Genomic DNA, 14,464 nt, shown 5'->3' with positions numbered 1-14,464 from the left:
GCCTAATACCACCAGGCTTCTGGGCGGGGATCTGAAGGGCCCTTTCCACTTCCGGAGGCCCTGAGAGCGGGATCTCCGGCGCGTCCCCGTCCCCACCTCGTCCAGGCTGAAGGGAGCGCTTAGGTTTCTCCGAGGGGGCACAGGACGGGGGCTGCATTGTGCAGCTTCCAGGTTTCCGCATCCAGGGCATCCCTAGCTTGCTTGGCTCCGAAAGCCTCGGCCGACTCTGTCACAAGCGTGGAGGCGCGGGAAGTGGCGAGGCGTCCACACCCACCCTTCGGCCCGCGCCGCCGCTCCGTGAGGTCCGGATCGCGCGATCTCCCTTATTCCCTAGGCGCGGGGCTCATTTCCGCCGCGCGGGGCGACAGCCGAGGAGCCATGTTTTCGGCTTAGCCGCGGAGCAGGCGTTCTGGAGGAGCTGTCTGGGAGTCCGCTTACCTGGCAGGTGATAGCAGTGTGACCGCGCACCTAGCCTGCGCTGGGGTGAGGATGCGTGGGACTGCCAGCTCCTGGGGCTTCAGATTCACGGGAGCAAAGCCACTCCTCCCTGGAAAGACACACAGGCCTGACCTTGCAGCACGAGGCCCCACGGTTAAAAGTCTCCTTTTTTTCGTAATAGCCAAACTCAAATCTGGAATTCCATAGCACAAGACACATTTAAGTCTTCACAACACGAGAAGTCTACATGTAAAGCAGCAAAAATAAATAAGTAAATAAATCGGGTTTAACCTCAACAGGTGAAAGAAGCCTAGCCCATTTCATCATATCTGAAAAATTATGTCTGTCACGGCAGGGTTTAGCATGATAAGTGTTTGGAATTGTGGAGCTTTGGGTTGAGTTTTTATTGTTGGAACTGCTGACCTATTTGGCATTGTAGACTTTGTGTTCTGCCTACTTCTGGATAATTTCTCCTGGCCTTTGGTGCTGCAGGGATTCTGTTCAAGGAACTTGTGAGTCCCATCCCTCTGCCAGGTACCGTGCTGAGTAGAGGGAGGAAAAAAGAAACAAAGGATTAACTCAGAATCCACCAGAGGTGAGAACTCTGATTTTAAACAGACCAGAGGTTTCACATGTGCTCTTAGAAATGAAAAACTAGTGAAAAGTTATATAAATTACATCACTGAAAGGGGAGATGAGAGTTCTTGGATATAGTCTGAGATGTCCATTAGCTATTACTCTGAAGATTACAAAAAACAATTAATGTGTTTTTACTTTCAGTAGTGTTGTGATACTTCAGAGCCCATATCATGCATCAAGTTGCATGAGTGCAGATTTTTTTCCCTCCCTTTTTCTCTGTTGGGGATATTGGGGATCAAATCCCTAGTCTCCTCTGAGTATTATACCTCCCCACACACTCCAAGCAGAGTCTCAGTAAATCACTGTTGCCCAGGGTGAGTTGGAACTTGCAGTTAATCTCCTCCTTAGCCTGTAAGAGTACTGGGATTACTGGCATGCGCCACCGCATGTGGCTGTCTCAGCAACTTTCATTGGCCTAGGCCAGTGCAAAAAAACTGAGATGAATTTAGTGTGTGACACATTCTTCTCAAATCAAGGTCTGTGGGACATGCCTGCCCTCTCAAGAAAAGTTACTAGGAGTTGTGAGAAGGTAACTATAACTGACATTGGTTGAATGTCATTATGACAGGCATAATTCTGAAACTTTTGCATATATTAATGTATTTAATCTTGATGAGCTAGAATTTAAGTTTTAAACTCTAACACTGAGGTACAGCATGGGATGGCATTTAACCTCGGATATCTGGGTTGAAATCCTGCCTCAGTTATTTACTGGTGATGTGGCTTTGTGCAAGTTGCTTTTCTGGAAACTCAAGTTCTTCATATGACAAATGGGAATAATAATAGTATCTATCTCAAGGCAGTTAGTAGAAAGAGTTAGGACCAGTGACACATTTAAAATACTGTGTTACCTGTTGCTACAATAAATATGGCAAGAAAACTGAAGAGGGAGAATGTTAAGAACCCTTACACCAATTCACTATTTTTAAATCCATGTTATAATTGGAAGTCGGCTTTTTTAGTATGTTTGTAGTTTTATATTTGTGATTATATTGACATCTACTTATAGCTCTTTTAAAATTAAGGCATTTTAAATATTTTTACATTATTGTATTTACATTTGTTTTATTTACATTTCTTTACATTATTTTCTTATTAACATTTTTATGTACTTATTTTATTTGACATTGTAGCACTTCACAAGCCAATCTATAGTTTGAATATCCTTGAAAGTGTCCGCATTTGGGAATTCTGATGAATAATTATTTTTAAGTTCATGCCTATCTGGAAGTTTGGGGGTAGCTCAGTGGTAGGATCCTTTTGTCACATGCTTGAGGCAGTAGGTTTGATCCACGCCGCAAAAAACAAAAGTCCATACATACCTGAATCTTGTCATATTTTGTTTTTTTGTGTGTCTTTTTGAGACAGAGTCTCGCTATGCAGTTCAGGCTGGCCTTGAGCTCTCTTTGTAGCCCAGGCTGGTCTTGAACTCACAGCCATCCTCCTGCCTCAGCCTCCCAAGTGCTGGGATTACAGGCATGAGCCACCACGCCTGGCTTAATCTTGTCATTTTCTGATGGAATGCCAGAAGCAGAGTCACAAGCCCCTCACTTTGAATTCGTTTTGGTGACATCTGCTTATCTTCAGTAACAACCTGTAGTCTCAATCCAGGTGTCAGAATTGTGAATTATACGGTGCTGCTCTGAATATAAAATAAGAACATCTACTATGTACTGAAGGCTTACCGTGTGCCCACATTAAATCAAGACCTCAGTCCTCCTCACAACCCTATGCGCTAAATCCCACTACGTTTCATAGATGAGGAAATGGATTTAGTAGAAGAAAGACAATAATAGAAAACCACTTTGCGTGATGTCTCTGTTGAAATGCAGGTTTATCCAGAAAAATTGATTAGTCTCACCCTAAAAAAGCAGGTTGTGTTGTTTTCTTCTTTAACAATTGTGTTGGTTATTTTTCTCATTGTTGAGACAAAATACCCAACACCCAAAGTTAAAGGATGAAGGGATTATTTAACTCGCAATTTGTAGAAGTTTCATTTCTGTAATCATCTAGCTCCAATGTAGGGTGGCATGGTAGCGGGCCAACTGCTTATGATGGTAGAAGGCAGCAAAAGCAACAGGAAAGATGGGGGGCACGCCTGTTTCTGTCCCCCACACTGTAGGCAGGCTACCCGCCTAGGGCGAGTGTAGCACACACACCCTTGTTCCCAGCCTGGGACCATGAATCAGTCACAAACTCTAGATTTAGCCACCTATGAAAAGCCCACTCCCCTTTACTATAGGAGACTTTAGTGGGACATCGAGACACAAACCATAACACAACCTGGAGAAATTCTCAAAAAAGGGAAACAGATCATTCATATTCCGTTCACTACTTTAGAGCTGTTAATTTCTGTCTCCACTGAAGGTAAGTGTTTGCTCATTGCACATCCTTTCTTATACTGTTGTACTCCCCACTTTAAGAGTTTGTTAAATCAGATTTAACACAGTTCCTTCCCAAAATAAAACAATTACAGTTTAAAACTTAATTTCAAAATACCATTTAGGGGTCTGCTATACATAATCAGGAATGACAAGAGGTAAATATTCATCTGTATAAGCCACGTGTTTGACATTTCACTGCTATCCTGAACCATCTCTAGCTTTTTCCTGATGTCATTAAATTAGGAACACAAAATTAGAAGTCAGCACAAGTTTTTCCTTTTGGGCTAGTTTGCTTATTTTCCAAAATCCACTTTCGTTCTATGGAAGCCCAGACTGTTTCAGATATTTTTCTTATCCTTCATTTTAAAAGGTAAATATTAACCTAGTGAGTGGTGTGTGTGCATTTATGTGTGTGATATAGTAAGAAATATATATGTATATTTGTAGCTCTTATCACAGAGCTCCTAAACTTCCTAACCTGTTTGCAATAGAAGTGCTAGGTGCATCCTTTATTCTTTTTGTGTTTCTGATATCGGCTGCAGAAGTGCTTGGCATGTGTGTGGAAAACCTCTCTGCATCTGGAACCCGAAATGAAGTCTTGAGTAAGAGTTTACTAGGAGAAAACAACTAAATTTTTCCCCCTATTACAACATGTCTCATTTTTTTCTCTGAAGTTCTCTGACCAGGCAGATTAGATTGCTAGCCACTGGGCAAACATTTTGTAGAATTAGCCACTGGTTCTCCGAGGGCTGGACATGTTATGATTGTAATTCTTATCTTCCTTTAACATGTGAAAGGCCCTGACAATCTCTGTAGCATTCTCCCTTCACTGTGTACACTGCAGAAAGACAGTAACTTCGTTTATGAGAATGTGACTCAGCTGAAGCATCCCCTTCAAGTGCAAAGAGGGTGCAGGAGTTTTTGTTCTGTTTCAGTTTTTCTCTAAAGCCATTGGAGAAAAATCTCTGATATAAGTCACAGGTAAGACTGAACTTAGAACTTGCTCCCAGCCTCAAAAGCGCCCCTTCCTGTTTTTTATTGCAGTGCTGGGGATGAAACCCAGGATTTGGAGCAGCTGATATGAGCTCTACCCCTCTCCTCTTGTAGCCATGCAGTCAGTGATAACTCGCTGCTTTCAGATGGATTTCAGCGGCAGAAAAATGCACTGTTTACAAAAATAGCTCCTGCTGTGCTCCAGGGACGCGTAGATCATTCTCTTGACATTTTCCCAACAGAGCTGGGTCTCTATACCAGCCACACATTTCTGTTTCTTACCTGTTGGTGAGTGGTGCAGAGGTAGCTTGCTTGGGAAGCAGCTTGGGGACCAGGAATCCTGCTGGTTTAAATTTTACACCGTACCTTTTACTCTGCAAGTCAGGCAGAATTTCACCCATTCTCAAAGCATGATTGTGAGGGAAGAAATAACTTTGTTGGGGGTTGCTCCCACCCTTTTATGTTCTCCTGGAGGAGATTCTTATCTCCTTTCTCCCTGAGAACATTCTATTTCATTTTTGTCTTTCTAGTCAAACCAAAAATTATTTGGAAGAAGATGTAACTGTCTGGAATTAATGACAATAATAGCAACATTCTGTCTTCCATTCGCTTGTGTCTGCCATTATCCCCCCTCAGAAATCTGGGAAAACCTGGGAATTGTGGCTCAATTACAGCTGGTTTCCAAATTCACAAAAAACTGACCTTCAGGTTTCAGTGTGATCACTTGCAGTACGGTGGTCCGAATACTGATCATAGAACATTTTTACATACTGCCAGGCTTTACAAATGTTCACATAAGCAAATCCAAACCAAGCATTCTATTATAAACGTGCCATCAATTTCACAAGACCTAGTGCTGAGGAATTATATAAATATTGACTGCAGTTTTGGATTCCAAGTTTTACATTGACTAGAATTTCACCTTTAGATGTTGATTTGGATTAGATTGGTTTTGGTATTATGTCTTACGCTTTGTGGTTGTTTTATTACTGCCAAAAAGATGATGTGGCCAATTTCAGATAATTTAAGGTCAGTAAAAGTAAAAACAAGACAACTATTTTAGTTTTCATAAATCTTTTACCCCGGACAGTTACTTTGTAAAACAAATAGTGTGTGATTGGATGGTTTATTTCTTAGCAACTGGACCTGACTTCTACAGATAACTCTTTAAAGTTTATTGCCTGGATGTTAGACTTTTTTTCTTTCCTATTGCAATGATGAATAATCTTATGTTTCATTTTTCCTTTTCCCTTAGGTACTGTCCAGGAAGCTGGAACACTATTATCCAGTAAGAATGTTCGTGTCAACTGTTTGGATGAGGTAAAATAAGGAATATTAATAAAGTATTTTACTTCCTATGAGAATATATAACATAAAATAAACAATAAGAATTATCTTCTAGAATTTGTGGTCAAGTTATACTAATGGTATCTAAATCAGATGTCAGCAGATGGGTCACAAACGATAAGCATCTGAAAGCACACTTAATCTTTTTCCCCATTCCCCTTCTGTCCTTCAGCTCCTCCTCCCCTCTCCATTTGCAAAACTTTGTTTCCGTGTTTTCCTGCTTTTCTCATCTCTTCTTACTTTTCCTTTCTTTTCTTTCCCCCTCCACTCTCTCATTCCCTTCCCCATTTGAACATTTTCCTCATAATTCAAAATACATTTTAGTCCGTGTTTACACTTCCAGAGTGTGTCTGATTCATTTCACTTAAGCGTATGAACTCAAGGCGCGTGCATTTTCCTAGAAATGTTTTGAGCATATTCTTTATGGCAGAGTAGAACACGGTTGTATATTAAAAAAACCACATCTTATCAGTTCATCAGTGGTGGGCACTTAGTTGTTTCCAAGATTTGGCTGTTATAAACTAGCACATTTAATCTTTTTGGGAGTCAAGTAAGCACAGATTATCCACAACCATATCCTTTCCAGTCAAATATGGGAAACATGGTCTTTTATGTGCTAATGATTATATGTATTATAGTATTTTATAAGGCAAAATTTAGATGATATCAAATCAGATGCAGTTAGATTTAAAAATAAAAAATAATGGAGGAATACATATTTGGAATAATTTTAGTTTAAATAATTCTTCAGCTAATGAAGAAATAGAAATGGTTACCATGTAGAATTGAAAATACAGTATGTATCAAAAACTGTTGTTTGTCAAAAGCTGTGATAGGTGACCAAAAGTCATAGTCATAAGAAATTTTGCAGTACTTTTCATTGTACTTTCAGTCTTTAGTTTTTAAGATTTTCAACTCATGAAACTATATAAAAAGGATAAAATATACATGCAAAAGAAATGAGTTAGGAAAAATAGGATAAATATTTTAAAAATTCAGGTGTAAGCAACAAAATTTTAAAAATAAGTAATTGGGAACTATCAAAATTAAAAGCTTTGGCCTTGCTAAAGCATACCATCAAGAGAGTGATAAGAACAGGAGAAACATTTTATAAATCGTATCTGATGAGGACCTTACAGTGAAAAAACATATTAAAAACTTCTACAACTCAATGATAAAAAGTTATATAACCCAGTTTATAAAAGGTCAAAGTATCTGAATAGATGTTGCTCCAAAGAAGATAAATAGTTAATATATGTATGTGAAAAAAATGCCTAAATTGTTAGTCACCAGGGAAATGTAAATCAAAGCTGTGATGAAATACTATTTCACACTCATTTAATACAGCTATAATAAAAAAGGTAGACAATAACAGTTCTTAATGAAGATGTGAAAAAAATCAGAGTTCTTCTGCCATGCTGGTGACACTGTAAAGTGGTCTAGCCATTTTGGAAAATAATCTAGCAGTTCTTCAGGTGATTAAGGTTAGCAGTCCTAGGTCTGGTTTTTTTGTTGTTGTTGTTGCACTGGGGATCGAACTCACAACCTCATGCTTGCCAGGCGCTGTGCCACTGAGCTGTATCCCCAGCCTGAGCAATCCTAGGTCTGTACTCAAGAGCAATAAAAACATCCAAAAAAACTTTGCGCATGCATATTTATAACGGCATCATTCTTAATAGCTAGAAGTGGGAAACACCTCAATGTCCATCAGCTGGATAAACAAAAATGTGGCCTGTTTATGCAGTAGGATATGCAATCATAAGGAATTGATTACTGCTACTTGCTACAGCATGAATGAACCTTCAGATCCATAAGAACAGAAATAAATTGGTAGGTATATAAACCTAAAGCAAACAAGGAAAAAACACAATTGCAATTATAAAGTGGTTGTTATATCAAAAGCATACATAAGGACTTTTTGAACCCCAGTGGCTCAAGACATGATACTGACAGTCAACAAATGGGATAGTATCAATTTTTTTTGAATTTTTAATGTTTATTGAGTGTTTATAAAAAAAAGCATCAACTATTTTTGGTTTACAAAGCCTAAAAAAAAAAAAGTTCCTCTGAACTACAGTGCAAATCCCTAGAACTCTACAACAAATTCATCTTTGCTTCAGTTGTCACACATAAGGCAGTCTTCACATGTATTTAGCTTTCCTGCGTATTTTTGGTAAGATATACTTGGTATCTTACTGGTCTTGCTGTTTTGTCAGGAGCTTCTTACTATGTTGTACAGCATGCACTTAGCAAGAAACTAAGGTATGAATAAAATAACAAATGTGTAATGAGTGCTAAGAATAGGCATCAACATTTTCACATCACTGTGTACTTGCTTACAAAACCTAAAGGATAACAGCAGAAGTAGAGTCTTCCATGATGAACAATAAAAATACCAATAGAACTCTATAACAAAAATAATCCTTGTTTCAGTTGTCATAGCCAAGGCAATCTTCACCATGAAAACTGCATGTTCTGTGCACAAGTATCACTTATACTGACAGCACATATGTTTTGTTTTCCGTCTTTTTTTGTAGGCCACCGCTTAGATCTTTTTGGCTTTCCTGTTGTAGTAGGTCTTCATGATGTTGCTCCTGCCTCCCATCTGAGAGCTCACCAGTGTGTTCTACAATTTTCTTTCTTTCTTTCTTTCTTTCTTTTTTTCTTTTTTTTTTTTTTTTTGGCATACTTCCCTGGGCAGAAACATTTTGTTCTCCTGTTATAAATGATTTCTTATGAGTACCAGTCCCAGTCCTCTAAGAAAATTTCTCCATGATATATTGCATTTGTTATTTTTTTGTAAACTGTCAAACTGTTCATGCCATGTATGTTTATGGTCAGGTAAAACACAGTTATTGGCCAGTGCTTTGTGCCTCAAGTGACATCATAGTTGCTGCATCAACTCATCAACATCTACTCCACTGTGATTTTGTTGTAAGAAGTTACCATCATAGGCCTCAGTTTTGCTGAGGTTTCTCTGTCAGTTTTTCCATTGTGGTGCCATGTGTCATATCTTTCTAAAATCCAAAGCTTATTATTCTCTGTTTTGAAACTACCACGTTTCATTTGGAGTTTCTGCTGTCTTCTTCCTGCGCTGATCAGTTTGTGCTTAGTCAAGAGTTCCATTGCTTGGCCAGTGCATCTCTGCGGGATCAATACTGTTACGTTTAGAAGTCTCTGGTGTCTCTGCCTTTCAGTCTCCTGGCAGAAACCTCAGTGAGACCTGTAAGATGATATACAAGGCATATAACTACCGACCTGATGTTGCAAGTCCATGTTTCGGAAATTGAAGGCTGAATTCCAAGAAACAGTGGCAGTTAGCTGAGGAGAAATTTATTGAGAGAGATAGGATCCACTCAAGAGGGGAGAACAGGTGCTCAGAGGAATGAGGTCTGGATCACATCAAATTAAAGACTGCACAGCGAAGGAAACAACCAGCAATAAAGAGACAGCCTACAGAATGGGGGGAAAATTTTTGTCAGCTATTCCTCAGAGGACTGACATCTAGAATATGTGAAGAACTCAAAAAAATTAGACCCCCCTCCCAGTAGAAAAGACGGAATCAAAGAGTGGGCAACTGAGATGCTAGACATTTCTCAGGAGGTACATTTGTACCTAAGTACAAATGGCCAATAAATGCATGGAAAAATGTTGAATGTTGCTGATCATTAGAGAAATGCAGATTAAGACAATATGTTATCACATAGTCACTAGCAAATGCCAGCAAGGCTGTAGGGAAAAAGGAACCTCTTCACATCGTTAGTGGGTAGTCGGGAAGTATGGCTTCTATGGAAATCAGTATGTTGATGCTTCAAACTAAAAAAAGACATTCCATTTGATTAAGCTATTCTTTCTAGATATCCTCCTAAAAGGGTTGAAGTCATTATATTACAGTGATATATACATACCATGTTTGTAATAGCACAATTTATATATATAATAGCTCCATCTTTGAAACAGCCTGTGTGTACATCAACAGATGAATGGAGAAAGAAAATGTATTTATTTATATACAGAGGAGTACTATTCTACCACAAAGAAGGATAAATTTGAAGCATTTGTAGGTAAAGAGTGCACCTGAGACTTTAATGTTAACTAAAATAAACAGTTTAATTATCACATGGTGTCTCTTATATGAGAAATCCAAACTGCAAATCAAGAGCAACATAAAAATAATAGGTAGGTAGGAGATCATTTACAAATAGGAAAGGGAACAAGAGACGGAGAGGGAAGAAAATGTGATTTAAAAGAGGATTTTAAAAAATGGAGCTTTTGCAGATGAGAAAGGGACCAAGGCTTGAACTGGGGAGGAAAGGGAATGAAAGAAGAATTAAGATGTGTTACACCATAAATATAATCATTATGTACTGCAAATACGTACTAATAAAAATAAAGAGGATGGTCATAACTTTTCTTGAATAAATAGATTTTAACATTCACATGAACTTCGTAGAAAAATAATAAAAAATAATAGAAAAAAGAATAATTAGGAACATTTAAAAATACTTTTCACCTTCAAAATGTGAAAACCTGAATTAAGTTTTATAAAACTTTAAGGATCAGTTGATTTTCATTTTACACAAATTATACTATTAGTTTATAAAAGGGTAGGTAGTTAAGGGTTGTATAAGGCCAATGCCAGATAGAAAGAAGCCCTCTCACAGACTTGAGACCCACTTCACTTTGCAAATAGGTTTCTAATTGTACTAACTGAAATGTTACCAGGCAGAGGCAGCAGTGTATTCAAGCATTACAACACAGCGAAACCAAGTAGGCTTTTTCCAACAATGGTACGAGGCTCAGTCCTGGAAAATGTTTCAGTGTGGTCCACTGTACTACAGAAAAAAGAATATAATCACCCCAACAGGCACCATGACATCTTCACAAAAATTTAATAACTATGGATGATCAAAAAAAGTCTTAAGAAGTAGGGATAAAATGATTTTTTTCTTGTAGCTTGATAGAAAGTTTGCAGAAAATGTCCACAAACATTCGTGTTAAAAAACAACAACAACAAAAACCAAGGCCAGGAACTCAGTGGTGTAAGTGCCTGCCTGACAAGCGCAAGGCTGTGATTGTCGCTGGTAAAAAACAAAAACCAGGATGGAGACGAAGCTTCTGAAGTGTCCCTGGAGATGGTGAGTGGCCACAGACAGACTTGGCCTTTTTGAGGGCTCATGACATACTGCAGATGCTTCTCTCCACGAAAGCCCTGCGCTTGCATCCCTCCACCTGGACCATGCTTTCTCTGCTTGTTTACAGCTCCCTCCAAGCCCTCAATGAGATGCCACCTTCTCAGCTGGAAGTTCCTTGAATGTCTTAAAACCAATCCTCCTCCTGTTCCCTTACTCTATTATTTCCTACCAGCACTCAGATCACTGCCATATTATCCTGCTGTCCTAGTCATCTTTCCCTTGCTGTGACTAAATATCTGAGAAAAGCCCTGTAGAGGAGGAAAGGTCATTTTGGGGCAGCGTTTCCAAGGACTCGGTGTGGCACCACGCGGGGCCATTGCTTGGGATCTGTGGTGAGGCAGGACGTCATGGTGGGGAGGGTCCCGCTGAGCAGAGCTCTTCTCTCCGCAGCAGGAAAGCAGGGAAAAAGGAAGGGCCAGGGGCCCAGTGTGCCCTGGCAGCCTCGTCCTTAATAACCACTTTTCTCCTTGACTCACAAAGCTCCATCATCTTGCAGTAGGGCTACAGGCAAGTGACCAAGCCTTTCGCATATGGAATTTGAGGGACACTTAAGATTCAAACCGTAACATCTAGAATTTACGTGCCAGGGACTTAGGGGTGTGGAATTTGTTTATTGCTACTGCACTGTGTAGATTTGTGTCTGGGCTATATGAGGTACTCTGTAAATACTTGCTGAGTAAGTAAATGATGTATTTAATAAGGAGTTCCAACATAATCGCCTCATACTGATGAATGCTTTGATTCAAAAATTATAGCAGATAAATACGACTTTTAAGATTATTGTACTTAAAGAACTGTAGAAGCTCTTTTCTCATACAATTCAGCTAAGCAAACTACTTCTGAGTTTGTCTTTGAGAAATGACACACTGGTGGGAATTTTCCCCCTTATGTTTCATTCAGATACCATAAAGATTTTAGAGATATTAAAAAATGAAAGGAGTGGCGATTGATTATAATTTATTATTGTAATTTATTAGCACTTGGAAATTGAAACACAGTTTCAGACAATAAATATAAAAACGAAGTGTTTCTTAGAACTGATGAAGTTTCAGTGCCACCCTGATAACCCTTTATGAAACTTTATCACTACTTTGAGCAGACATGAGCATTCAGTAGTCTCACTTTTTTCCCTGATACTGTTAAGCCATTTATAATAGGAATGTGACATTTTAAATTTACCATATTTACTTAAACATGAGACTTTTCTCAGGTAGTAGACTAGCAGTTTTGTTTCAAACCATTAATTTTCTTTTCCAGATACATTGAACTACTATAAAAAGAATAGAAAGAGTAGAAAATTTATAGTATGTGGCTTTATATGTCTTTGGAGCATCAAAATTTATTAATATTTTTTTTCTTGGCACATTGAAATATTTCCTTAAAGGTAGTACTAGAACCAAAATATGCCTGGTAATCATTGTACTCAAAATTTATAGTTTCCTTTGCACTGTTCTAAATCTGTATAACACAAAATTGAACTGAGAGATAAGAAAATATGTCTGATCAGTAGCATTTTTAGACTCAGTGCGCTAGCCTATGTTTGATGTTAAAAAGTTAAAAGGTTATGAGCATGAAAAGCATAAATATTAGAATCTTGTCTGACTGCTCCCCCAAAATGTTGTTTATCAAATATTCCATCTTTATAAGGGTTATTTGTAAAACTGCGGACTCCAGTAGGTTGTCTCATTTCTTTCTCATCTAGTCGTCCCCAAATCTCTTCTTGTGACAGTTGCCTATATGGGCGTCCTACTTATATGTTAGTGGAAAAACATTTGCAGCACTGTTAAATGAGCTTTTAAATGTTTACCTCAAGTTAAATGCAGCACTCACTTGATGGATATTCATGGTGGAAATATGTGTGTTAGACAGACATGCTGACCCATTTCTTTAACATGTTGCTAAGTTTAAGAAGCATTTCAAAATATTTTGCTGAAAGGTGAAAATACATAATGGATTCATAAAATATAGCCTCTTAAAACATGTTGAAAGATTTTAAAGTGCATTTTTCCTCTTAAGAGTAATAATTTTTGAAGTTACTATACATCAGTGATAGTCTTTTTTAAGATCAGTTTTTCTTAAAAGGTATGTTTTATGTAACATCTAGTCAATGAACAAGATTTTGTCTGTTAAAACAATTTATATTTGAAGTTGACTTTAAAAAGGCAAAGAACAGTCTTTAAAGTTTATAGACTCTCAGGCAACCAACAGAGTAATGGTCAGTTATTTAGTCTAGAATCAAAGCACTTTGTATTGTTTGCTTTTAAGGGGTCCCAGAGTGTTAAATCTGAAGCATAAAGAATACCATTTATATAAATTAATGTTGCATATTCTATTTGTTGTGTATGTGTGCCGCATAGGTTATGAGGAGTGTTTAACATTACCGCCAAGTCATAATAACCACTTGCCAAATACTGCTGATGAGATTTCTTAAAGGTAGCATTCTGTGCTGTCCTATGATCGTGGTATTCTTGCTGCTCGACAGTAGTTTTATAAGTGATTAGGGCTGTGTGTTAATAGTACCTTTGTCAAACTAAAGATGGTGAATGTGCACAAATGATCATTCAGTGTTTTAAAAATTGGTTGGCACTAATTTAGAGTTTTTGTGTTATATATATATTTTAACATTCAATTTAAACTGCACAGAATAACTAAGATAAAAAAAGAAAGTGTGTGTGATAGCCAGGTTTTTGAAAAACCTGTCTACACATGCTATTTACCAAAAAGTCGGTTTCTAATACTCAGGAATATCCAGCACAGCGTTGAAATTGCTATGAGAGGAATGACAAACAGCAGGTTCTGAGGCTGCACCACAAATGATGTAGCTGAGATAACTCTTCACCTTTTTGGAAAGAAACGTTCTCATTGGTTGCCTCTGACATGCAATCCCTGCTAAGATGGTAGCTGGTAAATGAGAAGGGACAAGAGAGAAAAGAGATAAACAGAGAAAAAAACTTTACAATGAAGTCAAAGGAGTAGCAGCAAACAAAGGACAATTGACCAGTAAAGGAGCAGAAATCATTAGTGCAGTCTCAGCAGTCAGGAAACAAGTGCAATTTGCAGTGTGGATCCCAAAGCTTCACACGTTTCCTTTGCTCCTAAGCAGATCATCACATTATATTCAGGGCCTCTTTAGTGTTTTTGTTTTCTAACAGAACAGTTGTGCAGTTTCCAGAGTGTTCATTCTGAGAGCGGTGACCTGCCAGCTGCAGGATGATTGCTAGGTGGTTGGCTGCTCACCCTTTTAGGGTGGCCCAAACAGAAATACTCCTTGATTGAGGTCAGTCCTGGAAATTTGTAAAGGAAATAGATGGTTGCTTCTTTCTAGTGGTTTTTCGTAGGTTTGTGCCCCCTCCCCCATTCTATACACTGTCCTCTTAGGTACAGGTTACATCATCCATCAGGATGTCCCCCATGTCCTCAGTCCATTTTGCCTCATCCAAAGGCCAGTGACTGAGTTGTCTGTTCCTT

General features: G+C 38.5%; 1 protein-coding gene across 1 annotated transcript in view; it reads left to right on the top strand.

Annotated features, from left to right (window-relative positions):
- The window catches only part of Ankmy2 (ankyrin repeat and MYND domain containing 2), a 38,311-nt gene that overhangs the window by 559 nt on the left and 23,288 nt on the right, over positions 1 to 14,464 (top strand). The window contains exon 2 of the mRNA XM_063239062.1: positions 5,710 to 5,774. Within this exon, the coding sequence (XP_063095132.1) occupies positions 5,710 to 5,774 (65 nt within the window). The remainder of the gene's footprint in view (positions 1 to 5,709; positions 5,775 to 14,464) is intronic.

This window comes from Cavia porcellus, unplaced genomic scaffold (genome assembly GCF_034190915.1).
Source record: "Cavia porcellus strain 051 isolate PalLab524CR breed Dunkin Hartley unplaced genomic scaffold, mCavPor4.1 scaffold_2, whole genome shotgun sequence".
In the NCBI taxonomy this organism is placed as follows: Eukaryota; Metazoa; Chordata; class Mammalia; order Rodentia; family Caviidae; genus Cavia; species Cavia porcellus.
Note: the sequence above shows the minus strand (reverse complement) of the source record. Positions and strands in the feature narration are given on the sequence as shown.